This window comes from Stegostoma tigrinum, chromosome 34 (genome assembly GCF_030684315.1).
Source record: "Stegostoma tigrinum isolate sSteTig4 chromosome 34, sSteTig4.hap1, whole genome shotgun sequence".
Classification (NCBI taxonomy): domain Eukaryota; kingdom Metazoa; phylum Chordata; class Chondrichthyes; order Orectolobiformes; family Stegostomatidae; genus Stegostoma; species Stegostoma tigrinum.
Genome location: NC_081387.1, coordinates 12,908,732 through 12,933,182, shown reverse-complemented (window position 1 = coordinate 12,933,182; position 24,451 = coordinate 12,908,732). Strand labels below are relative to the sequence as shown.

The 24,451-nt window shown below is 49.1% G+C and overlaps 1 protein-coding gene across 6 annotated transcripts in view; it reads right to left on the bottom strand.

Moving 5' to 3' along the window:
* The window catches only part of LOC125446303 (discoidin domain-containing receptor 2-like), a 179,412-nt gene that overhangs the window by 84,341 nt on the left and 70,620 nt on the right, over window positions 1-24,451 (bottom strand). For all 6 annotated transcript variants that reach the window (XM_059639757.1, XM_059639755.1, XM_059639759.1 and 3 more), the window contains one exon: window positions 11,943-12,069. In XM_059639757.1, coding sequence (XP_059495740.1) covers window positions 11,943-12,015 — 73 coding nt within the window. In that variant the 5' untranslated portion in view covers window positions 12,016-12,069. The remainder of the gene's footprint in view (window positions 1-11,942; window positions 12,070-24,451) is intronic.

Below are 24,451 nucleotides of genomic sequence, written 5' to 3'. Positions count from 1 at the left end.
CAATGGATTCACAGTCTCGACGGCCAGATTTTAATTTTTTTTTTAAAATTGAGTTCAAATTCCATCATCTGCTGTGGCAGGATTTTTGAACCCAGGTTAAAATGTGCTCTCACTTGCAGCGGAGAAAGGACACCTTTGGCATCATTTCTCTCCCCCCGCCGGCTAACAATTAATGTCGAAAGATGCATTTCACCAGAATCTTCCTGTCTCAACAGCTCCTCGACTGCTAATCTGTTTCTCTGGTAAACAGCTATAAAAGTTAATGTGCAACGTGAGCGATTGAAGGCTGGGGTTTCTGAGCAGTCCGCAGACAACGGGAGGGGCCCCGCAATCTCCTGAGCTGAAGCACTGCGGCTTGTTCTCTCGTTACAGGCCAAGCGTTGAGAGAAATGCTGGGAGAAAGCTTTTCCAACACAACCCTCTCACATGGTTTCAGGGCCATTGCATGGCGCTGACGACACGGCAACCCATCAGCGTACAGCAAGATCCCACCGTCAGTGGAGAGACGGAAGCCACGTCGGTCTGGTTTTGACGGCGGTCGGGGGTGGGGGCGGCGGGGAGCTAAGTGGTGGCCAAGGAGGCGAGGGCAACCCGAGCCCTGGGGAGAAAAAGTGGCTGTAGGATCTTCGTGTTGAGAGGGAGAGGCCGCTGCCTGGTATTGCGGCTGGGAAACAGCGCCCCCAGTGGCAGAGGTCCCAGGTGGCAGGGGTAGAGGGGCTTGAAGAGTGGGAAGGGAGGAAAAATAAGGGGCGAGGCAGGAAGAGGCATGGTAGTGAGTGGCAGGCGGGAGACAAGAGAGGGCACAGTAGCGGGGGGGGAACAGGAGAGGGCACGGTAGCGAGGTGGGGGGGGAGCGAGACAGGACAGGGCACAGTAATGAGGGGGACGCAAGCGAGAGGGGGTTAGGCAGGAGAGGGTATGGTAGCGAGGGGGGCATGAGGTGGGGGAGGGTACAGTAGCAATGGGGAGGGGGTGAGGCAGGAGAGGGTACGGTAGTGATGGGGAGGCGGTGAGGCAGGAGAGGGTACGGTAGCGATGGGGAGGGGGTGAGGCAGGAGAAGGGACGGTAGCGATGGGGAGGCGGTGAGGCAGGAGAGGGTACGGTAGTGATGGGGAGGGGGTATCTAACTTCGCAAAGCTCCTGTTGGAAATGTGCAGACGTGGTGACATGGGGAAAAGAGACATCCCAGTCAGGTTTCTGGAGGCTTCAACCTTCCGTCGAACAGCCTTATTTTATACACTCGCAAACCCCAACAACTGCGTGCAATTCTCAATCCCACCAGCCCAAACCTTAGGCCATAGGGCTGGAGTTCTGCAAAAAAGGGCCAAAATCAGATTTAATACATTAACTGGTTTCCTCCCTCCGCACGGAAGCTGCCAGACCTGCTGAGTTTCACCAGCAATTTCTGCGCTTTGCTTTCAGTTTTCCCAAATCCAAGCTGAGCTGTTTTTAATTTGAGCTGGCATTGCCTGGCCAAGGGCTGTGGTACTCAGGAATATACTCCCACTTCCACACACACAGACACACCCATCCAGGGCCTACAGCCACAGTGATGCCTTACAGAGAAGTCCCCAAGGGGGACTTCTGAGCAATAACCCATTCAACTCCTTGAGGACCTCGCTAATTCATCAGGGAGAGCAAGACACGGCAATATTTTTCCACCTGGAAAACAGCAGACCCAAACGGTGCTGTTGGGTTCAAGGCAGGGAGAAAGGAAATACCATTTTTGTTTTGGAAAAGTGCTTGGATTTGGGGAAACCTGCATTGGATTACGTACCGCAGCAGGACCCATCATGGCTGGTGCGCGCCTTTATTGCTGGGCTTCTGCAGGTAGTCAGGCACAGAGTTTGTCTTGTCCCCGGGGATTATTCCCCGGGTCTGGACCCAGAAATTATCCAAGAGTTTTCCTTTCTTTATTCACTCACGGGATGGAGGGCTTGTCTTACGAGGAGAGGTTGACTGAGCTCGGACTTTTCTCTCTGGAGAGAAGGAGGAAGAGAGGTGTGCAAGGTAATGAGAGGCATGGATAGAGTCGATAGCCAGAGACTTTTCCCCAGGGCAGGACTGACTGCCACGAGGGGTCACAGTTTTAAGGTGTTAGGAGGAAGGTATAGAGGAGATGTCAGAGGGAGGTTCTTCACCCAGAGAGTTGTGAGTGCGTGGAATACTTTGCCAGTGGAAGTCATGGAAGCAGAGTCATTAGTGACATGTAAGTGACTGCTGGACATGCACATGGACAGCAGTGAATTGAGGGGAATGTAGGTTAGGTTATTTTATTTTTGGATTAGGATTATTCCACGGCACAACATCGTGGGCCGAAGGGCCTGTACTGTGCTGTACTTTTCTATGTTCTATCACTGGCCAGGCAGCATTTATTGCCCATCCCTAATTGCCCCGAGGGCAGTTAAGAGTCAACCACATTGCTGTGGGTCTGGCGTCACATGAAGGCCAGACCGGGTAAGGGTGGCAGCTTCCTTCACTAAAGGACCTTCATGAATGAGGTGGGTTTTTTTTTAAAACCCCAACAAACTGATTCACAGTCATCACCAGGCTCTTAATTGCAGATGTTTATTGAATTCAAATTCCACCACATGCCACAGCAGGATTCGAACCCAGGTCCCCAGAATATTATCTGGGTCATTGGATTAACAGTTGAGTGATAATACCACTGGGTCATCGCCTCCCCACCCGAGGTATCCAGGTTCCCAATCCCAGTTTGAGAAAGAAAACCCGGGCTGTTGTCTTTGCATTGTGCCAACTTCTTGAAATTGAATTTATACAGTAAAAATCCAGTCCCTTTACATTTCCACTAAGACAGTGTATAATTATCTCTGTGCTCTCCCAACAAATATACCCAGGGTATACGAAGGGGTTAAATACACTGTAAAGTTCTTTCTATGCTTTTGAACTGAAGGTAAAGCTCTTCCTACACTGTCCCATCAAATACTGCCACAGTCGCTATCGCATGGGTTAGATCTAATATAAACCTATCTCTACTCTGCCCCAAACACATTGAGAGCAAGGGTTAGATACAAAGTGCAGCTCCCTCTACTCTTTTAAACTGAAAAGTTGCCTCTTCATTGTCCCTGTCAAACACTCCCTGGACTGGGGCAACTTGGAGTTGGGTACAGAGTAAAGCTCCCAGTATTCCTTTAAAATGAAAGTATGGCTCCCTCAACACATTCTCCATCAAATATGCCAGCACAAGGCTAGATACAAAGTAAAGCTGTGCACTGTGTTTCAATGTAGCATGGTTTCATATTTCTGTATAACTAAGGACTGGGGCCTGTTGGCTATGTTGGACACCAGAGGATGGCTCACACTGTGTTTACAACCGTCCTCGTTACCTCGAGAGCACTGTGTCTATCAATCTCGGGACAGCGATAGCATTTGTGCTTACATTTCCTGCTCAGACATGCAGACTGATCCTACCAGGTTAATGGGAGGCGGGGGTGGGGGTGGGTGGTTCAGCTTTATGGGATTGGCAACATATTGGTTTTTTAAATGCTGTTTGGACTTTCTCCTCAATTGAGGTCAACGGTAAGTCAATGCATGGCAGACAGAACCAGCATTTAATTCCCATTCCTAACTGCCCCTGAAACACAGCGGTTAGCTTGAGCAGCCCTGAAGGAGGTGAGAATGAGAACTAGGTTTGTTGAGCACAGGGTTACGGCAGTACAGTGAAAACTGTAAAACTGACGCTATTTTATGTACCATCAGGTACAAAGATACTCAAATACACAACCTTGGGTATAAATTAGCAAAACAAAACAAAACTGTTCTTATAAAAGGTAGGTACAAAGGTGCCACAGCACAAAATCCTCAGAATAAAAATGAGAAAAATGAAGAAATTATCGTAAAGTTATCAGAAGCAACAGTTAGGAGTCAACCGTGTCAACACCACACCTACATGGTCAGGCCTCACTGGGCGAGGGTGAGGGTGGCAAATTTCCCTCTCTGAACAAAACGAGAGGCAGATGGGGCTTTGTGCCAACATGATCGCTATAATCAATGACATCGGCATTCCGTTCCCAGCTCACAAAAGTTAACCGAAGCCAGAACTCCCACGGCGGGATCGCGCCCGGCATCTCCAGCGAATTCGCCCCCCCGGGGTCTCTGCGGAACGCAAGCCCGTTAACGTGCCATCGCGCCGCAGCTTATTTTTCCAAACCAGTCAGCTCACGGTGCGACGCCACGCCTTTGAAGAATCCCGGGCGTCCGGGCTCAGGGATGGGGGCGCTACCAGTGCCAACTCGTGTAACTATTGAGCCTGTTGGACGAGCCAAAAGCTGCCAGAGTTCCTGGCCAAGGTTGTTGCTGTGCGTAACGACACAGAAATGATTCGAGTGTCGGCACACGAATAATAAGAGGGCAAGCGAGTGCAGCCTCTTCAGTGGCTAAGCGAAGGAAATACATTTTCGTCAGGGGATGGCTTGCTCTGGGTGTGACGTGTAATGGCTAAGACAGGGAGACGGAGGTGCCAGTAAGGTGGTTGATATAGAATAGAACAGCACAGCACAGGTACAGGCCCCTCGGCCCACCATGTCTGCGCCAACCACGCTGCCATTCTAATCTCGTTGGCCTGCACATTATCCATATGCCTCTGTTCCCTGTCTATGCATGTGTCTACATATTATATTTCCGTCTTCCACCTCCCCCCGGTGCCACGATCCAGGCACCTGTGTAGGGGGAAAAGACTTGCCTCCCACGTCTCTATACTACCCCACTACCGACACCACTTTCAAATGAATGCCCCGCAGTATTTCACATCTCCACCCTGGGAGAAAGACGCCAACTCTCCACACTTTCCATGCCCCTTCATCATTGCATTCACCTCTATCAGGTCACCTCCTTAGCCCCTGAAACTCTAGCAAAAACAATTCAAGTTAATTGTAGCTAATTACGCGTCCCAATCTGGGCATCATCCTGGGTATTTTTCACCCTCTCCACACCCTTTAGTCTAGCAAACAGGTCGACACAAGATGTCCCGGGCTGACTGGGTGCTGCTAGCTGAGCCCTGATCGATGCTGGGTCAATGCCAGGTACCCTCATGCTAGCCATGCCCACTCCCCAACTCGGGTCACAGGCACCCACTGCCAGGGCAAGGTGAGCAAATGAGGCTTTAGCCCGAGAAAAGGGAGAATAATTGTCTTTCCGTCTGGAGGCGCGCACGGAGTTCACAAGGAGCTCAGGGCACAACGGCTGAGCGCCTCTGCCTCACGAGGCCCGGGACCCGCGGGTTCGATTCCACCCTCAGGCAACCGTGCGGAGCTTTCCTCCGGGTGCTCCGGTTTCCTCCTGCAGCCCGGCGACGCGCAGGGGAGGGTGGGCTGGCCGCGCGAACTCGCCCTGGGGTGTTCCGGGACGTGCGGGGCGAAGCGGAGTTACAGGGAACGGGGTCGGGTCCGGGCGGGATGCTGTCCAGGAGGGTCGGCGTGGACTCGACGGGCCGAATGGCCTGCTTCGGGATTGTGAGTAAGGTGACCGATAAACAAGTGACGTTGACTAATCGAGGTTAAAGGCGAGTCCAAGGTTCCGGGGAGAACATCCTCCAATTCTTCTTCAGAACTGGCGGTCGTTTTGTATCCCCCACCCCCGGCCTGCGAGGGGGGGGGGAAGGTTGGATACATTGGGTAAAATGTCTCCCTTTCCACGGCAAGAGGGAAGGACCAATTACATGGTCAGTAGCCAAGCAGAGGAGTGAATCCTGCAGGTCTACCGATGAAGCAAAGTAACGCCTGGCAACGAAGGGGTTAACTGGACAAATCAGCAGAGCCTTAAGGGAGCCCCATCTCTCCCTGTTAGAGACACTGTTTTCATCTCGTCAGCACAGTTGAGCAAGGCAATTCCACAGACAAACTCTCCCTCTCTCACACACACACACAAGAAATTCCAACTGCACAGACTGGAGCGCTGTGTGTGTGTCTCTTGTCGGTGTCAGCCTCTTCTAAACCAGGAAAGTTGCAAGGATGGAGTGAAATTCGTGCAGAGCTCGCTGATGGACTGGCGCCAGGGAGAGTTGAATAATAACGAAAGCGAGAGGCGGGAGAAACAGTGGTTAAGAGAAATAGCCTATTCATGTATAAAGCACCAGCATCCAATTTCAACTCTGCTTTCTGCGTGCTGGTTTGAGCTTGTCTTTTTGGTTTTAAATAGGAGCTCAGGTAGAAGTTACCATCCCTGGGGCACTATAGGGCTGATCTGCACAGTTTCGCTTGCCCATCCTCGGTCTCTCTCTTGGGTAGGGTTCCTCCATCTGATATACCGGGGCGGGGCGGGGGAGTGTGGTAAATCTGCGGTTAACACCCGCTGTCCCAAATACAATTAAGTACCCAATCCGCACCTCACAAGCGATCGAGCCGTTTTCCTGAACGAAAACGGGAGATGTGCATTTTTGGGACAAAGCATTCCAAATCATTTGCAGCAAAGTCAGGAAGGAGATAGGTTTCCTGCTGTCGAGTCGGGCGGGGAAGGGGGTGGCAGTTGCAGGGCTGTGGGGACTGGGCTAATCGAATTGGCGGCGGAGCAGGCCGCTTCAGGCAGAGCAGGCCTACTCTGTCCGTCCGTCCGTTCCTTGTTTCTTCTTGCCGCTCCCTTCTGGCTTTTTCCTCTTCTGCCAGTGGCCCGGAGCAGAGCCAAGACAGTGGTCTGTGGGCCCAGAGCAAAGGTGGCTATCCATTGGGAACCAGTGAAGGCTGGTCAGACCACACGGAAACCCTTACTGAAAGGCTATAATGTCTACCTTTTTAGCTTTATTTCTTATTTTCCTAATTTATACCTGTAACGTAGCGTAACTTTCCTCATTTATTCTCTTTTTTTGTACCCAAGGTTTGTACCTGGGTACCTAAGATGGCAGTGTCAGCGACACTGTGGACTTTTTTTTGAACTGGACTCCTGTTCTTCTGTAGCTCAAGTACACATTACAATAAACCTAATACGAATTCCACTTCCAATACACTCCACAGAGGAGGAGTTATAATTCAGGACTCCCCAGACAGGGCATTCGAACCTGCGAGGAATTTTCCCAAGTTTTCAGCCAGATCGCTTCCCGTTCTACTAAACTCCAGGGAACATTGGGCGCCATTGCCTGAATGCTCACTGCCGGCCTTCCCGATTTAAGCGGATTAAAGGGAGCCGTTTAATAAAAAGGAAAATGAGCTTGGGGGAGCGCAGATTAGCGCTCACTGTCGCTGGCTTGAGAAAATCCCCTCCGTCACCGAGGGAACCAAAGGTTTCCAACTGATAAACGACTAAAAGATCGACTCCAAACCCCGTTCCTCTCTCTCGCTGCCACCGCGCCAACACCCCCAGCCCACACCCGTCCAACTGCGGGACGCGATGACAAGCTTTTGCAGAATTCAAAAGCTGAACATCAGACAGTGAAAGGTCCTGTCAGACTTCACCGTGGCAGAAGTCCGGCTCCTGTACTGCGTGGTCTGAGCAGTACGGTGTACAGTTCTGTTTGCCCTGCTACAGAAAGACTACTGTTAAATCTGAAGAGGTTCAGAAAAGATTTACCAGGGTACTCCCGAGACTGGTGGGCTGGAGTTATGAGGAGAGGCTGGATAAACTGGGACGTTTTTCCCTGGAGCCTAGGGGGCCGAGGGGTGGTCTTATAGGGGCACAGGGTGGGGGATTCCCAGACTAGGGGAGCATATTTTTAAAGATGAGAGGAGAAAGATAAAAAAAACAGGAGGGGCAATTTATTTGCTTTTTCAGAGGTTATGGTCGGCATGGACTGGTTGGAGCAAAGGTAATGGGAACTGCAGATGCTGGAGAATCCGAGATAAAGTGTGAAGCTGGATGAACACAGCAGGCCAAGCAGCATCTTAGGAGCACAGAAGCTGACGCTTCGGGCCTAGACCCTTCATCAGCAGCTTTTGTGCTCTTAAGATGCTGTTTGGACCAAAAGGTCTATTTCTGTTTGACTCTGTAAAAGGTGAATAGGCAAGGTCTTTTCCTCAAAGTGATGGAATCTGAAACAAGAGGGCGTAGGTTTAAAGGTGAGGGGGGAAAGATTTAAAAGAGAGCTGAGGGGCAACTTTTGGTTGGTTCGTGGAATGAACTACCAGAGGAAGTGGTAAACACAAGGTATAGTTACAACATTTGAAAGACATTTGGGCAGGTATGTGAATAGGAAAGGTTTGGAGGGCAAACAGGCAAATGCGTCTAGTTCAGTTAGGGAATCTTGGTCAACATGAACTGATTGCACCAAAGGTTCTGTTTGTGTGCTACATGACTCTGAAAGGCTTTTCGCTGTGTCAACTTTCATCCCCATCCCATTCCTAATCCTCTTCCTTATCTCAAAGACACTTGAAAGCAGGGGGAGTTCAACATCTGATTGGGAGGGGGTGGGTGGGTCTGCTGTGGGATGGGGTGTAGACAGACAAGATTGAGGTGAGACCTAACCCAAAGGCCTCCGAGTCTTGAAGGATTTTGTCAGAACAGGAACGCAGGAGGGCCTGTTTCCATTGGCCAGCGGGTCAGGAAACAGGGTACACATATTTTAAAATGACTGCGAGAAAATGAAAACGATGGGAATGGGTTGGGGTGAGGTGTGGTATGGTATGGGTTCCTTTCTGAAGGAGAGTAGGAGCTGTCTTCTTCGTGGTCTGCGTGAGGTGGGGGGCTTCTGAGCAAATTTAAACAGGACTCTCCAAAACGAAATGGAACAAATACCAAAGAGAGATTAAACAAAGCGGGGGAGGAGGAAATGTTGACCATATTTGGGCAAAGGACAAGGAAGAGATTGGGTTGGGGTGTTGTGAATTGGATCATTTGACAGAGGCATGATGGGCATAGTCTCTCTCACCCCATGGTGGTGAAAGGGACAAATAATTGGGCACATTGGCAGAGAGATACACCACAATTAAGGGTTGGGCACAAAGCTCCTCCCTTTACCTGAAAATCTTCTTTCGAGAGATGCTATCACACACCTCTGAAGGTTATGTTTTTTAAAAAAACTGGCACCAAGTTGCCCATATTTCTAACGTGGAGAACAATTTAGAAGCACAACATCACCAGGGGTAGTACAGTCAGCAGAAAAGCAAGGGAAAAGGGTAGAGAGAGGGGGATTGGAATGGTGTGGTGCCCACCTTTCTAAATACCTCCAGGGCTGGTGTGATCCTGGTATGCTCCCTCTCTATTGACACCTGGGCGCGATGGGAAACTATAGGTGGCTCGGTGGCTCAATGGTTAGCCCTGTTGCCTCACAGCGCCAGGGACCTGGGTTCAATTCCACCCTCGGGCGAGTATCTGCATGGAGTTTGCACATCCTCTCTGTGTTCCGGTTTCCTCCCACAGTCCAAAGATGCACGCATTAGGGTGGATCGGCCATGCTAAATTCCCCCATAGTGTTGAAGGGCGTACAGGCCGGGTGGGTCGGTCATGGAAAATGCAGGTTAACGGGGATAGGTGCGTCGCGATTGGCCTGCATGTGATGCTCTTTCGAAGATCAGGGTGGTCTCGATGGACTAAATGGCCCACTTCCACACAGTTGGGATTCTACGAAACTACAAGGCCCCTTCTGGACGTGTTGGAGTGGGGTAATGGATTGTGGTGCAGGCGGGAAACAATTCAGAATGACCACACATCTTATTAAGTCTGAAGAGCTGAAACAGAGTCACATCATACTCTCTCCCTCTCTCCTCAGATGCTGCCAGACCAGGTGAGTTCCTCCAGAATAAAACTTCGACTTTAGAGCACATCAAAACTGACCAGGAGAGAGTACTCCAAGCGGTCACAATCGTTTTGAGGGAAGAAATCTGTCCCCACTACCTCCCTTGGTCTAAAACAGACCATCCCTTTTTCTGGCTCTATGTTCTAGATTCCACAGTAAGGGAAAATATTTGCTCAGCTCGACTGGTAGTGGTAACGTCATGAGACCAGCAAACCTGAGGCCCTGCTCGAAAGATGTTGGTTCAAATCCCACTGTGGCCTGGAGATAATTTGAATTCAATCAACTCGATCTTCACAAGAAGGAACAATGTGGGATTGAAAGCTGGTCACGATTTCCTGAGACTATCATTGATTGCCACACAATGTCCAGCTGGTTCACTGATGGCCTTTTAATTCGGGAAATCCACTGAACACGGTCGGCCCTCCATGTAACTCCAGGCCCGCAGGCAACGGGGTTGGCTCTTAGCTGCCCTGAGGTGGACAAGCAAGACCGAGGGGGGTACGGAAAGGGTTTACAAGGATGTTGCCAGGTAGTTCCAGGGAAGCGGCCGAGTAGGCTGGCAATATTTTCTCTGGAGCATCGGAGGCTGAGGAGTGACCTTATAGAGGTTTATAAAATCATGAGGGGTGTGGATAGGGTGAATAGCCAAGGTCATTTCCCCCAGGGTAGGAGAATCCAAAACTAGAGGGTGTAGGTTTAAGGTGAGAGGGGTAAGAATTAAAAGAGAACTAAGGGGCAACATTTTCATACAGAGGGTGGTGCCTTGTAAGGGAATGAGCTACAAGAGGAGGTGGGGAAGGCTGGTACAATTACAACATTTAAAAGGTATCCCAATAGGTACATGAACAAGAAGGGTTCAGAGGGATATGGTCCAAATGCTGGCAAATGGGACTCGATTAATTTAGGGTATCTGGTTGGAGTAGACGATTTAGACCGAAGTGTTTTCGTGCTGTACAGCTCTATGACGACGACGTTACTCGCTCCGAAGGCTATTGGGAATAGATTATGAATGCTGGCTAGAGAAAGGCCCTTTAGAAGCCAAGATCACCATTCAAACATCAAACTTGCAGGAATTGCGGCCGAACCTGCTCAATCTCTCCCCCAAGGGCACATCCCCTTCTACACGGGTCTCACTCGAAGCAGTCTAACACGATCTGGACAATATCCAGGCTTGAGCTGACAAGTGGCAGGCAAGTGACATCCAGGCCACACAAATGCCAGGCTACAACCATCACCAATAAGAGACAGTCTAACCACCACCCCGTTGATATTCAATGGTGTTACCATCACTGAATCCCCCACTATCAACATCCTGGGGGTTACTGTTGACCAGAAGCTCAACTGGATTCACCACATTAACACAGTGGCTAAGGGAACAGGCCAGAAGCTGGGACTACTCTGGCAAGTAACTCACCTCCTGACTCCCCACAGCCTGTCCACCTACTACAAGGCGCAAGTCAGGAGTGGGATGGAATACTCCCCACTTGCCTGGATGAGTACAGCCCCAACAACACTCAAGAAGCTTGACACCATCCAGGACAATGCAGCCTGCTCAACTGGCACCACATCCACAAGCATCCACTCCCTCCACCACTGACACTCAGTAGCAGCAGTGTGTACTATCTACAAGATGCACTGCAGAAATTCACCAAAGATCCTCAGACAGCACCTTCCAAACCCATGATACACCACCACCTAGAAGGACAAGGGCAGCAGATTCATGGGAACACCATCCCCTGCAGGTTCCCCTCCAAGTTACTCACCCTCCTGACTTGGAAATATATTGCCATTCCTTCACAGAATGTTGCTGGGTCAAAATCCTGGAATTCCCACCCTAATGGCATTGAGGGTCTACCCACAGCACATGGGCCGCAGCGGTTCAAGAAGCCAGCTCACCACAACCTTCTCAATGGGGCAATTATGGATGGGCAATAAATGCTGGGCCCAGCCTGCGATGCCCGCATCCCACAAGTGAATTATAACAAAAAAAATCCAGGATCTAGTCCAGTGAACGACTGTTGCACCCCTCTAGATGCTGCCCTGGGCCAGCAGGTGGAGGGTGCACACAGTCGTGTCCTCACTGATGCCCTTTAATACCAGCAAACTAACCTCACCAAACTGACTCTGCTGAGGTCAGTCATTGCCCAAGAAAAATGGATCACTCGTTGACAGCGAGACCTTCATTCCAAGGGCCCAATATCAGATAGCCACCGGGTCTTTGCATCTTCTCATCCTGCACCGCACAAGCTGCTCAGTACTCACCGAGATTGACCTGTGCTCCCGATAGGCCGGTGGTCACCCCTAGCAACAGGAGGATCAATGGCAATGGCATCATTCCGAGGAAACTCGGGCGGGGACCGGACTAGCGTTCGTTACGAGCTCCTCATTTCTGGAAAGAAAAGAGACATTTCAACATCACACACTCAAACCATTCAGCCCCTCAAGACAATTCTATCACCCTGTTAGATCAGGGGCAGGTAGGGATGGAGATTTTAACCCAACATGCCTTTTCAACCCTCTCTGATGAAGGGTCTAGGCCCGAAACATCAACTTTTGTGCTCCTGAGATGCTGCTTGGCCTGCTGTGTTCATCCAGCTACACACTTTGTTATCTTGGATTCTCCAGCATCTGCAGTTCCCATTATCACTTTTCAGGAACCTGACGGGACTAGGTATAATGCTCCGATTTGTACTCCGTTGCCAACAACTCATTGCTATACAGGTCGGGGCATGAGAACAAGTAACAGATTTCAAATCATCTGGGAGTTGCCAACCGGATAATGCACGTCCACACAATCTCATCATAGCTGACCTGTCCATCAATGCCTCCATTACAGACCTGGGAAATTTTCCAACCAAATTCGCCCGGCCAAGTAGATGTAAAAAAAAACCCCATCAATCTCACGAGGACAGTGCAGGAGCCCATCTATTGGACAAGTGATTTAGCTGCACTGCAGCCTCACAGCACCAGGGTCCCAGGATCGATTCCACCCTCGGGAGACTGTCCGTGTGGGGTTTGCACATTCTCCTTGTGTCTGCGTGGGTTTCCTCCGGGTGCTCCGGTTTTCTCCCACAGTCCAAAGACTAGGGTGGATCGGCCGTGCTAAATTACGCCATGGCGTCCAGGGATGTGCAGGATAGGTAGGTTAGCCGTGAGAAATGCAGGGGTTACAGGGATTAAGGGAAGCAGAGGGGAATGGGAATGGGTGGGTTGCCGTTCAGAGGGTTGGAATGGATTCAATGGACTGAATGGCCTAGTTCCACACTGTAGGGACTCTACGATTCAAATTCGAGAGCCCAGGCTAAAGGTCTGGGGGCATCTGGGTTCAAATCCTGGTGGGATTTAAATTCAATTCATAAATCTGGTCTGGAAAACTAATCTCAGAGCCAAACACCTTACAGCTAACTGTTGATTGCTGTAATAAGCATTTGGTTTATCAATGCACATCTGCCATTTTTACCCAGTCTGATCTACACGTGACTCCAGGCCACCGCGAATGAGGTTGACTCTTTTGGCTGCCTGCTGGGTCCGAGCAAGCCATAAGTTCAAGGGAAGTTGCTGGTCTCAAAACCAGCGTCAACATCTCACAGAAGCATGCATTTTACAAATGAGTGTCTCCAGGATATATCTGACTGCAAAATAGGACATTGGTTAGTGGGGAGGTTAGCGATTTCCAGTGCAGAGAGTCATGGGGATGGTACGGGCAATCACAATTGTTTCCTCAATTTCCATCTTACGCATACTGACTCATTGGCTGAGTGCAGGGGAAAGGAGGTCAATAAATGCAATCCCTTGCTGACGAACTGAGGGACACACATGGAGATTAGTTGGCTGTGAAATCGAAGAGTGCAAATGCACCATCAATGAGAGCTGGACCCTTTTAGCTCTTACGTTCCGGAATGAGCCAGAAAACGATGGTCAGGCAAAACACGAGCACAATCTCCTTAAGCTCGGCTACATTTTCTCCACCTTTACCTCGTTTTATTCTCATTTCAAAATCTACTTCAATCATAAAATTATCTTTGTATATATGCGTCGTCACAAACGTAATTCAGTTCTGTACAGTAGTGTATCAAGAAAAACAGAGTCAAACTGTAAAGTTTGTCTCTACTGAACTCAAATGCATCTCTCACTTGAACTGCGCTATGGTTGAGGCATTGGGAGGGTCCGCTAACTGAACGGACCCCCATTTACCTTCAGCAGGAGGACATTAGATGGTGGCTTTTCCCACTGCCCCTTGGCAGCAGCTGCCCCAGGCTTTAATGCGTCCCTCAGCGCGTAGTCCTGGACCTCGGAATGTGCCAGCCTGCAACACTTGATCGGGGTCAACTCCTTGCTCTGGAAAACCAACAAGGTTCAGGTAGGCCAAATGGTCCTCCAGGTGCAGTCAACGTTTGCCTTGGTGTGTGGCCTGGGGAACAGACCAATAAGCACACAGAGTAGCTCGGAAGGAACCACCTTCCTCCAGGAGGTGAGAGACAGTCTCTAACCACCATAACCGCTTTGAGGGCAGCATGATGGTGGCACAGGTAGACCTGGTGCACATGAAGAATCCCACAGTTAGTGCCCCTCTCACCACCAGCCCAGCAATGCCCTGCTGCTTGTTGGAGAGTTCTGGTGATGAGACATTCTGCCAAATCACTGAGAGTCTGCTCACCTTTACCTCCTTGCTGTTGGGGGCAGCCTGGTGAGAAGACAGCTGTGGGGACATGAAAAATCTTGCATTGCTGGGAATTTCGAGCAGACATTTTGCGTCCATGTGCAGTTCTGAAGCCTCAGATGAGGAAGTACTTTGTACACACACAGGGCTGGACAAGGGGCAAATGATGGCGTAAACGCAGAGGCAGTGAGCTGAAGACCATTGGGAGAGGGGCCATGTGTAGCATGCAATCTGTTGTTGGTTACACTGAACCTATGATCGCTAATGTGTCCTCAGCTGGAGTACTGCATCCGACCGTGCGTGCCATACTTTAGGAAGGATGGGAGGACACTAGGGAGGAGGTTCACTCCATGAAAGATTGACAAGAATGGGTTTCAGGAACTACGAGAAATGTCATTGGAAGAGGGAGGCTAGATAAGTTAAGACTGTGCCCCCTAGAGACAAGAAGGAGATTTGACAGAGGAACTCAAAACCACGAGGGACTCAGGACGGAGTCCAGAGAGAGAAACTGCTGCTGAAATATCTGAGATTGGGGCGGGTGGGAGGCAGCAAGATTTATAACAATTGGCAAGAGATAATAATGAGAAAATGAAACTTTTTTCTTCCCCTCCAGCACAGCGAGGGCTTAGGGACTGGAATACAAACACCAAAGGGGCTGTGATGGCAGATTCAGCTGAGGCATTGTGGAGGGAACAAGATGGTTATATTATTCGGATGTGCAGGGGAGAAGACAGAGGTGGGGGCGTGGGGTTGGCACAAAGCGAGATGCTGGTTTGGAGAGCCAGCACGCTGATGATGGGCTGAACGGCCTCCTCTGCGCTGCAGCAGTCGTTCTGTGGTTCGGAGATCGAGCAGGATGAGGGTCCTGGCCCCTCTGCTCTAAATCGCCACACTCTACCGGTTGAAAACACACGGTCGGAAGAGGTGGAAAATAAATCGAGAGAGAAGGACGCGAGGGTCAAGCTGAGAAAGCATGAATTTAGGGCAGATCAATAAACCCTTCGCTCAGTCGAGTTAATTCTGACCCAGTGCAGTAAATGGAAAAAGTGGAATTAATAAAAGATGAAAAGAATCTGGTTAGGCATTCATCCAAATGCGGTACGTGGTGCAGGATAACCATTGCATTCTCCCTGTATAACCGAGTCCTAAAGTTGGACTAGAGAAGTAACAGGGGCGGTGCCAGAGGGGGTGTCATTCCTTTATTCCAACACTCGGGAGGTCGTAGAGGGGAGACTCCGTAGGAATCCCAGACAGTGTTGATCCCTCAAAGGCTATCACTAATTCGGAACTCCAAATGGCCCCGATCTGGTCATTGTCACAAATGTTTGTAAGTGCCACCCTCAAGTTGTCTGCCAAGTAGTCTGCACTGCAACACAGAGGTCTGGAAAATCCATGCCAATCTGCACACGCTAGCACCCCTCACCCCAACTCACTCCACTCCTCAGCACTTTCCAATTTGAAGCAACGAGATAGACAATCCAATGTCCTAAAGTCGGTCGTCCTCAGCTGGACATCCCCACGTGCAGCTCAGCGATGTGCTCAGTTCCTAACTTCCCTCTGAAATGGCCCAGTTTAACGGCAATGAGAAACAGAGCCATCCGCATCTCACTACAGAATAAATCCACACATTCTCAACGACGCGGTTGGAGGCATTTACGTTTCTCGCGCCCCTGGGGACTAACGTCCCATCGGTCCACCGTCGGGAACCCAAGAAGCCAAATGGGGACCGTCCACGACTGAGCGAGGGGCAGCGCTCCCTCAACAGCTACTGGAGCGGGAATTGAACTCGCAAACCACAGCCAGAGGTTTTGGAGAGGTGATGAGAGCACTTCCTTTTAAAGGGAGAGGTGATGAGAATTCCTTCTTCCCTCAGAAAAGGGGGGGGGGGGGGCAGTGCCAAAAGCATGTGAATTTCTTCCCCTGCCCCCATACTGCAAAGCCATAGAAATGTACAGCACGGAAACAGACTGTTCAGTCCATCTAGTCTGTGTTGATGGAATAGTCTCCAGTAGTCTTAATCCAGTCCCATTTGCCACCATTTGGCTCATATCCCTTAAGACCCTTCCTATTCATATATCCATCCAGGTTGTCTCTAAATGTTGTAATTGTACCAGCCTCCACCACCTCCTCTGGCAGCTCATTCCATACACACACCACCCTCTGCATAACAAGGTTGCCCTTCAGGTCCCTCAATTCTTAGCCCTCTCACCTTCAACCTACGCCTTCTAGTTTTGGACTCCCCTACCCTGGCAGGGTAAAAACAGAAAAAACCTGGGCTATTCACCCTATACACTCCCCCTCATGATGTTATAAACCTTGATACAGTCTGTCTCCAGGCTGCATCCACCCGTGAAGGCCAGCATCCGATCTGATGCAAAGACATGTGTGACAGTGCAGCACTCCCTCAGTACTGCATTCAGGTCTTTTCTAGTCAACCTCTTCAGAGATGTTATTATGCACCGCTGGAGCAGGTGGGACCTGAAGCCGGGCCTCCTGGCTCAGAGGTAGGGACGCTACCACTGTAGCGCAAGCAACCCTGAGCTTTAGCCCTAGATTTTTCTGTACAGTTAGTTCCCTCCTTACGGCCCATATCTATTTCCCTCCTTAAGTCCTTACATAAAACGTACTTTCCTGTCTATCCTTGTGTCATTTATATAAATTGTCAACAATGGAGCACCAATGCCCATGCTACACCAATTATTACACCTTGCCAACCAGAAAAAGATCCTTCTACGTTTACTGTGCTAGCCAATCTTCTATGTGTCCCAATATGTCAAACCCTATACCCTGTGAGCTTCCATTTTCTGCAAGGTGACGGCCTAGCGATATCATCGCTGCACAGAAACCCAGCTAATGTTCTGGGGCCAGAACCCAGCTGGTAATGACGGGGTTTGAATTCAAATTTTTTTTTTCAGAACAAGACAGATAGTCTGGAATTAAAAAGTCTAATGATGACCATGAAACCATTGTTGACTGTTGGAAAAAACTCATCTGGTTCACTAATGTCCTTTCGGACCGTCCTTACGTGGTCTGGGCTGTAGATGGTTCCAGACCCCCAGCAACATCCCCTCTGGAACGGGCAGTAAGTGTTGACTGACCCATCAATGCCCTCATCCCGAGAATGAATTAAAAAACAAGAACTTTTGATGTGACACCTTAACAGTACTTCCTGAAAATTTAAATCCAAGTACATCCACTGATACCGTTTACACCCACCGCACATTTCGCTTAGAGCCATAGAGCTGTGCTGCATAGAAATAGAGCCGTCAGTACAACTAGTCCATAGTGAACATATATTCTGTATCAACCTAGTCCCATTTGCCAGCGTTGGGTCCGTATCCCTCTAAACCCTTCCTACTCATGTACCCATTGACAATGGCACCTAAATCAACTGTTTTACATTTGTAACCCCCAACCAGAAGGTCAATTCAGGTGTGTAGCCATGCACCAATGCACTTTGGTGCCTGATTCTGTCTTGTGAAGGTATCCAAAACACAGCTGTCTGCGTGCTAACTGAGACAGAGTTGTTCTTCATCAATCCACACCCGAGTGCACTGACCTGTACTGACTCTGGGTCTGCTAAGCATGGTCACAGCCCTCCTTAGCTCCAATTTCACAGCCTCCTAACCCTCGGAGATACTGACCCTCCTTTGCGAGCCTCAGGGAGCATTCCCACTTATAATCAGGGAATTTGACTACTCTTTCGTCACATGAACTTACACCTACCTAGGTGGCTCATTGTTTCGTAATTGCTCCTATGAAACCACTTGGGAGTGTATCATAACACTAACAATGCCATATAAATGCACCAGAGTTTTGGCGGAGCTGCAGATCAATAGAAGTTTAGAAGTGTGTTAACCCTGCAGCTGCCAAAGGGCCAGGGATTTTTACCCTGGAACTAACACAGGTTAGTCTTGTAGCTGCCAGGAATTTCAGGGGTTAACTCTCGTGTGGGACCACACCGTTTCACACAGGTAGTTTCTGCAACATTTTCATCTGCTGACCAGGTTATGGACAGGATTGTCAGCAGCAATGTGAGGTTATAACCATCTGGAAAGGATAAATGGGCTGTTTGCGTTCCTTTTCAAAATAGAGGGTTGAGGAGTGACCCAGTGGAGTTGTAGAGGTCTACAGTGGGGAAACAGGCCCTTCGGCCCAACTTCTCCATGCTGCCCGGTTTTCACAATTAATCTAGTCCCATTTGCCTGCGTTTGGTCTATGGCCCTGTATACCCATCCTATCCATGTACCAATTCAAATGTTTCTTAAATGGCAGAAATTGTACTCGCCTCCACCGCTACCTCCAGCAGCATGTTCCAGACACTCACCATCCTCTGTGTGTGGTGCTGGGGGGGTGGAATACCCCTCTGGACCCTTTAAGTATCTCTTCGCTCTCACCTTAAACCTATACCCTGCAGTTTTTGACTCCCCTACCCTGGGGAAAAGCAGTTGCCTACCTACCTTATCTATGCCTCTGGGTAATTTTATAGACCTCTACAAGGTTACCCCTCGGTCTCCTACGTTCCAGGGGAAAAAAACGCCAGCACATCCAGCCTCTCCTTATAACTCAAGCCTTCCAGTCCAGGTGTCATCCTAGTAAACTTTTTCCGCGCTCTCCCGAGTTTAGTAATATCCTTTCTACAGTAAGGCAACCAGAACAGCACGCAGTACTCCAAACGTGGCCTCACCAACGTCTAGTACAGCTGAGACAAGACGCCCCAACTCCTGTACTCGGTGCTCTGACTGATGAAGGCAAGCACTTTAAAATTCATGAGTCATTTGGATAGAATGCAAACAGGATGCTTCCGTATGTTTTCACTTTACTTTCATGGGATGAGGGCATCTCTGGCAAGAAGTCACCACTTTTTGCCCAGCCTTAACTGCCCTTGAGCAAAGGGGCTGCTTCGGATGGCAATTAAAAGTCTGCCATGACACTGTGTGTCTGGGAGTTACATGTAGGCCAGACCAGGCAAGAGCAGAAAAGGTATTAGAGAACCAAAGCATGTTTATACAACAAATCGATGGTGGTTTTGTGGTCACCATTACTAAGTCGAGCTTTCAATTCCCGACTTATTCATTGAACACAATTAATTTGAATGCAGGTTTCCAGGAGTGTTAGCCTGGATTTCTGGAGTCTAGTCCAGTCAGGTTACCTGAATGACTCTGATTCGCCCCTGCTACCAAATTTGTGAGCGACAGCAAAACTAGGGGGCCATCAGTTTAACAGGGAGTCCCCAAGAGAGATAACACAATGTGGAGCTGGATGAACACAGCAGGCCCAGCAGCATCAGAGGAGCACAAAAGCTGATGTTTCGGGCCTAGACCCTTCATCAGAAAAGGGGGAGGGAGAGAGGGCTCTGAAATAAATAGGGAGAGAGGGGGAGGCGTACCGAAGATGGATAAAGGAGAAGATAGGTGGAGAGGAGACAGACCAGTCAAAGAGGGATGGAGCCAGCAGAGGCGAGTGTAGGTAGGGAGGAAGGGAGGGAATAGGTCATTCCGGGGAAGACGGGCAGGTCAAGGGGGCGGGATGAGGTTAGTAGTTAGGAAATGGGGATGCGGCTTGAGGTGGGAGGAGGGGATAGGTGAGACGAAGAACAGATTAGGAAGGCAGGGACGAGCTGGGCTGGTTTTGGGATGCAGTAGGGGAAGGGGAGTTTTTGAAGCTTGTGAAATCCACACTGATACCAGGTTGGGTAAATTTGGATAGCTTTTGCTGGAGTGTCAGAGGCTGAGGATAACCTGATAGAAATATAACGAAATTGACAGGCACGGAGAGTTAGAGTCTTGTTCCCCAGGATGGAAATGTCACATACTAGGGGACATAATTTTAAAGTGAGAGGGGAAAGTTTAAAGGAGATGTGCGAGGAAAGTTTTAAAAAAAAACACGCGAAGGGTAGTAGGTGCTTGCAAAACGCCGCCAGATATGACAGCAACATTTAAGAGGCATTTAGACAGATACCCGTGCAGACAGGACATAGGCCACAGGCAAGTAGGTGGGATTAGTTTAGCATGACATCATGGTCAGTACAGACATGGTGGGCCGAAGAACAGAAATAGCACAGGATCAGGCTCTATGAAGAATTCATTGGGTACTATCACGAGAAACATCTTTACCCACAGACTGGTGCAAATCAGGAACTTGCTACCACAGAGAGTTCTCGAGGATCGCCTAGACATACTTCAGGGGAAACTGGATAAAAGCGAGAGGGGAGAAGGAAAATACAGGATTGTGCTGATAAGAGTCAGAGAACAGAGGAACACAGGAAACAGGAGCAGGCCATTCGACCCATAAAATCTGCTCCACCATTTAACTAGATCTGCTGCCTCAAAGCATGTACCCCTTGATTGCATTACTATTTTTAAATATCAACCAATTTCCCTATCTTCCATATACCCCATGGTTGAAACAGCAGAACAGTGGATCTTTGGGAGGAGTATTGCTGGGGCATAAATACGTCTGTTCCCATGCCACACATTCTATTCCACAGAAAAAGAATAGGCCACTCAGTCCTTCAAGCCCCTGTTGAATAAAATCCCAGCGGGTCGGATGTTCACCTCAATGTCTGTTAAATGGGTCCGCTGACCACTACACTCTCACTCACAAATTGTGGGAGTTAGAATGGAGAACACTGTAAATTGACTTTACACGCATATATAGGCACACGTGAGTGTGCATTCATATGAGTGTGTGTACATATGCCTGTATGTGTATGTATGTGCGGTGTTGGGAGAGGAAGTAAATGGAATAAATGATTACTTCATTCTGCTGGCTGTGCAATTTCACAAAGAGCCCTGCTTCTACACCAAATCGATTCATGTGTATGTTTTGCACATTAAGCAGCAATCCTTACCCTTAGCAGCAAAGACCATGCCAAATATTTGAGAGACCCAGAGAGAGAGAGAGAGAGACAGATAGCTGCGATTCTAGTGATTAAAGTCACCTTGTACTGTTCTCCTAGCTGCACCAACACACTGCAAGCCGCCGGCCCATTCACTCAGCTCGTTACCTCTTAAAATCAACAGCATCTTTAGTCCTTTTCTCACACTCACAGAGAGAGAGAGAGAGAGAGAGAGAGAGAAAATGATTGAGATTCTCAGCAGATTTGACCTCTGTGCACCCTTCCCCGGCAGCCAAGAAAACAAATAAAACAAGGTTTTGTTTGCAATGAGATTTCAGCGCTTGAAGAGTTACTGCCTACACCCCTTCAACCTCCTCTGAGCAGGTGCAGGCTGAATTGAACAGCAAGTTCCGACTCCTGGTCCTCTGCCCCAGCTCACAGCTCACACTGGTTTATTCTGGGAACAGATGTCCTTGTTTTTCTTTCTGTTGTATCTTCCCGGACCAGTCTCGCTAATGCTCTGAGTCAGCTTGAGAGATTTGGGCATTAGCTTTCTCTTCAGCAGTGCAAACCGTAACAAAGGACCGTTTTGCTATTTAAAGAAAAAATTCGACAATTAACTAGACTTTCTCAAATTGGCAGTGACAGGCCACTTCAAGCTGGCAAGACTCACTCCGAGTCATAGAGATGTACAACACAGAAACAGGCCCTACTCATCCAACCATAATCTAGTCTCATTTAGCCCATATCCTTCTAAATTCTTCTGAATATAAACCCATCCAGATGCCTTTTAAATATTGTAATTGTACCAGCCTCTACTACTTTTTCTGGCAGCTCATTCCATATACGCACCATCCTCTGTGTGGAAAAAGTCTCCCCTCAGGTCCCTTTCCCCTCTCACCTTAAACCTATGCCCCTCTAGTTTTGGGTTCCCCTAGCCTGGGGAAAAGACCTTGGCTATTCACCCCATCCATGCCCTTCATGATTTTATAAACCTCTATAAGGTCACCCTTCAGCCTCCAATGCCCCAGGGAAAATAGCCCGAATCTATTCAGCCTCTGCCCACAGACCAAATCCTTCAAACCCTGGCAACATCCTTCTAAATCTTTTCTTAACCACTTCAACTTTCACAACATCTTTCCTATCGCAGGGAGACTAGAATTGAATGCAGAATTCCAATAGTAGCCTCACCAATGTTCTGTACAGCCCAACATGACCCTCCCAACTCCTATACTCAATGCACTGGCCAATAAAGGCAAGCATATCAAATGCCTTCTTCACCACCCTGTCTACCTGCGACTTCACTTTCAGGGAACTATGAACCTGCACCCCAAACTATTTCCATTGTCCTTGAAGTCCCAGGGTTGTAACCAGCTCTGCACTGGCTTTCGTTTATTTTCATCCCTTTTCTTCTATCGTGGGATACCTGGCCGAGGAAAGTCTTATCACAGTTGTCCTGGTGCTGGTGAGGCCTCATCCGTGGGCAAATTTGGTCCCCTTATTCAAGGAAGGATATCATTTCCTTGGAGGCAGTTCATAGAAGGTGCACCAGGATGATCCCTGGTAACAGAGGGATTATCTTATGAGCGAGGCCTGAACAGTTTGGGACTCGACTCACTGAAGTTTAGAAGGATGAGCGATGATCCCGTTGAAATGTATAGGATTGAGGGACACGACAGGGTAAATGCCAAGCGGATGCCTCCCCTCGCGGGACAACAGGGCATAGCTTCAGAATAAACGGGTGCCACCGAGATGGGAACGGATTTCTTCTCTCAGAGGGCTGAGTGTCTTTGGAACTCCTAGCCACAGAAAGCTGTGTGCACACTCATGTGTACATGAGGGGCAGCATGGGCACTGTGTATATTGATAGAATCAAGGCTTACCGGGAAAAGGGCAGGAATGTTGGATCAGCCACAATCCTACTGAATGACATAATTGTCTCAAGGGGCCGAATGGCCGTTTCCTGCTCCAGTTTCCTATGTTCCCCTGACCTCAGACAAGGTTGACTAGCCATTGAGAGTGTGCTGTGATGGAGAGAGGCGGTTGACTGGGTTCTGCCTTCACTGGAGTTGAGAGGACACGAGGGTCTCTCACCATGGGGCGGCACGGTGGCCCAGTGGTTAGCACTACAGCCTCACAGCACCAGGGACCCGGGTTCAATTCCAGCCTCGGGCAACTGTCTGTGCGGAGAGAGATAATGGGGACTGCAGATGCTGGAGAATCCAAGATAATAAAATGTGAGGCTGGATGAACACAGCAGGCCAAGCAGCATCTCAGGAGCACAAAAGCTGACGTTTCGGGCCTAGACCCTTCATCAGAGAGGGGGATGGGGTGAGGGAACTGGAATAAATAGGGAGAGAGGGGGAGGCAGACCGAAGATGGAGAGTAAAGAAGATAGGTGGAGCGAAGACGGCGGAAAAACTGCTCTATATCCAACCGTGACTGGTATTGGAGTTTGCACATTCTCCCCGTGTCTGCATGGGGTTTCCTCCGGGTGCTCTGGTTTCCTCCCACAGTCCAAATATGTGCAGGTTAGGTGGATTGGCCGTGTTAAATTGCCCATAGTGTTCAGGGGTGTGTGGGTTATAGGGGGATGGGAATGGGTCTGGGTGGGATGCTTCAAGGGGCAGTGTGGACTTGTTGGGCCGACGGGCCTGTTTCCACACTGTAGGGAATCTAATCTAATCTGAGAAAAGAGAAATAATTCCCTTTTGTTAAAAAAAAAGGGTCCTCATTGTAATTACTGAAACCCAAAAACCAACATGCCCACAGCAACATTCCACTAACAGGAGGGTGGAAAAGACCTAACCATTATGTTTCTTTCCAAGAACTCTGATCATAAGCCCAAGGAGCACACTCCTACCCTCCTCGCCTCCTGAGCAGGCTAACTGAACTAATAACTGGAACAGGGTGGGTTATTTTATGAGGAAAGGTTAGCGCCAGCTTGTTTCCAAGGAGAGCAAGACATGACTTGATTGAAATGTGCCTTAACAGAGCGAATGTGGAGAAGATGTTTCCACTTGTGAGAGAGACACAGAGAAATAGAGAGAAAACTGAAAACTAGGGGTTGCTGTTTAAAAATGAAGGACCTGTCTGTTTGAAATTGCATTGAGGAGAATCTTTTTCATTTGAAGAGGATCATGAGTCTTTGGAGCTCTCTTCTTCAAGAGAGTGGTAGAGGCAGGACCTTTGGATATGTTTAAATAGACAGATTCATCATAAGCAAAAGGGTGAATGGTTGGAATGTGGAATAATCAGATCTTATTGAAC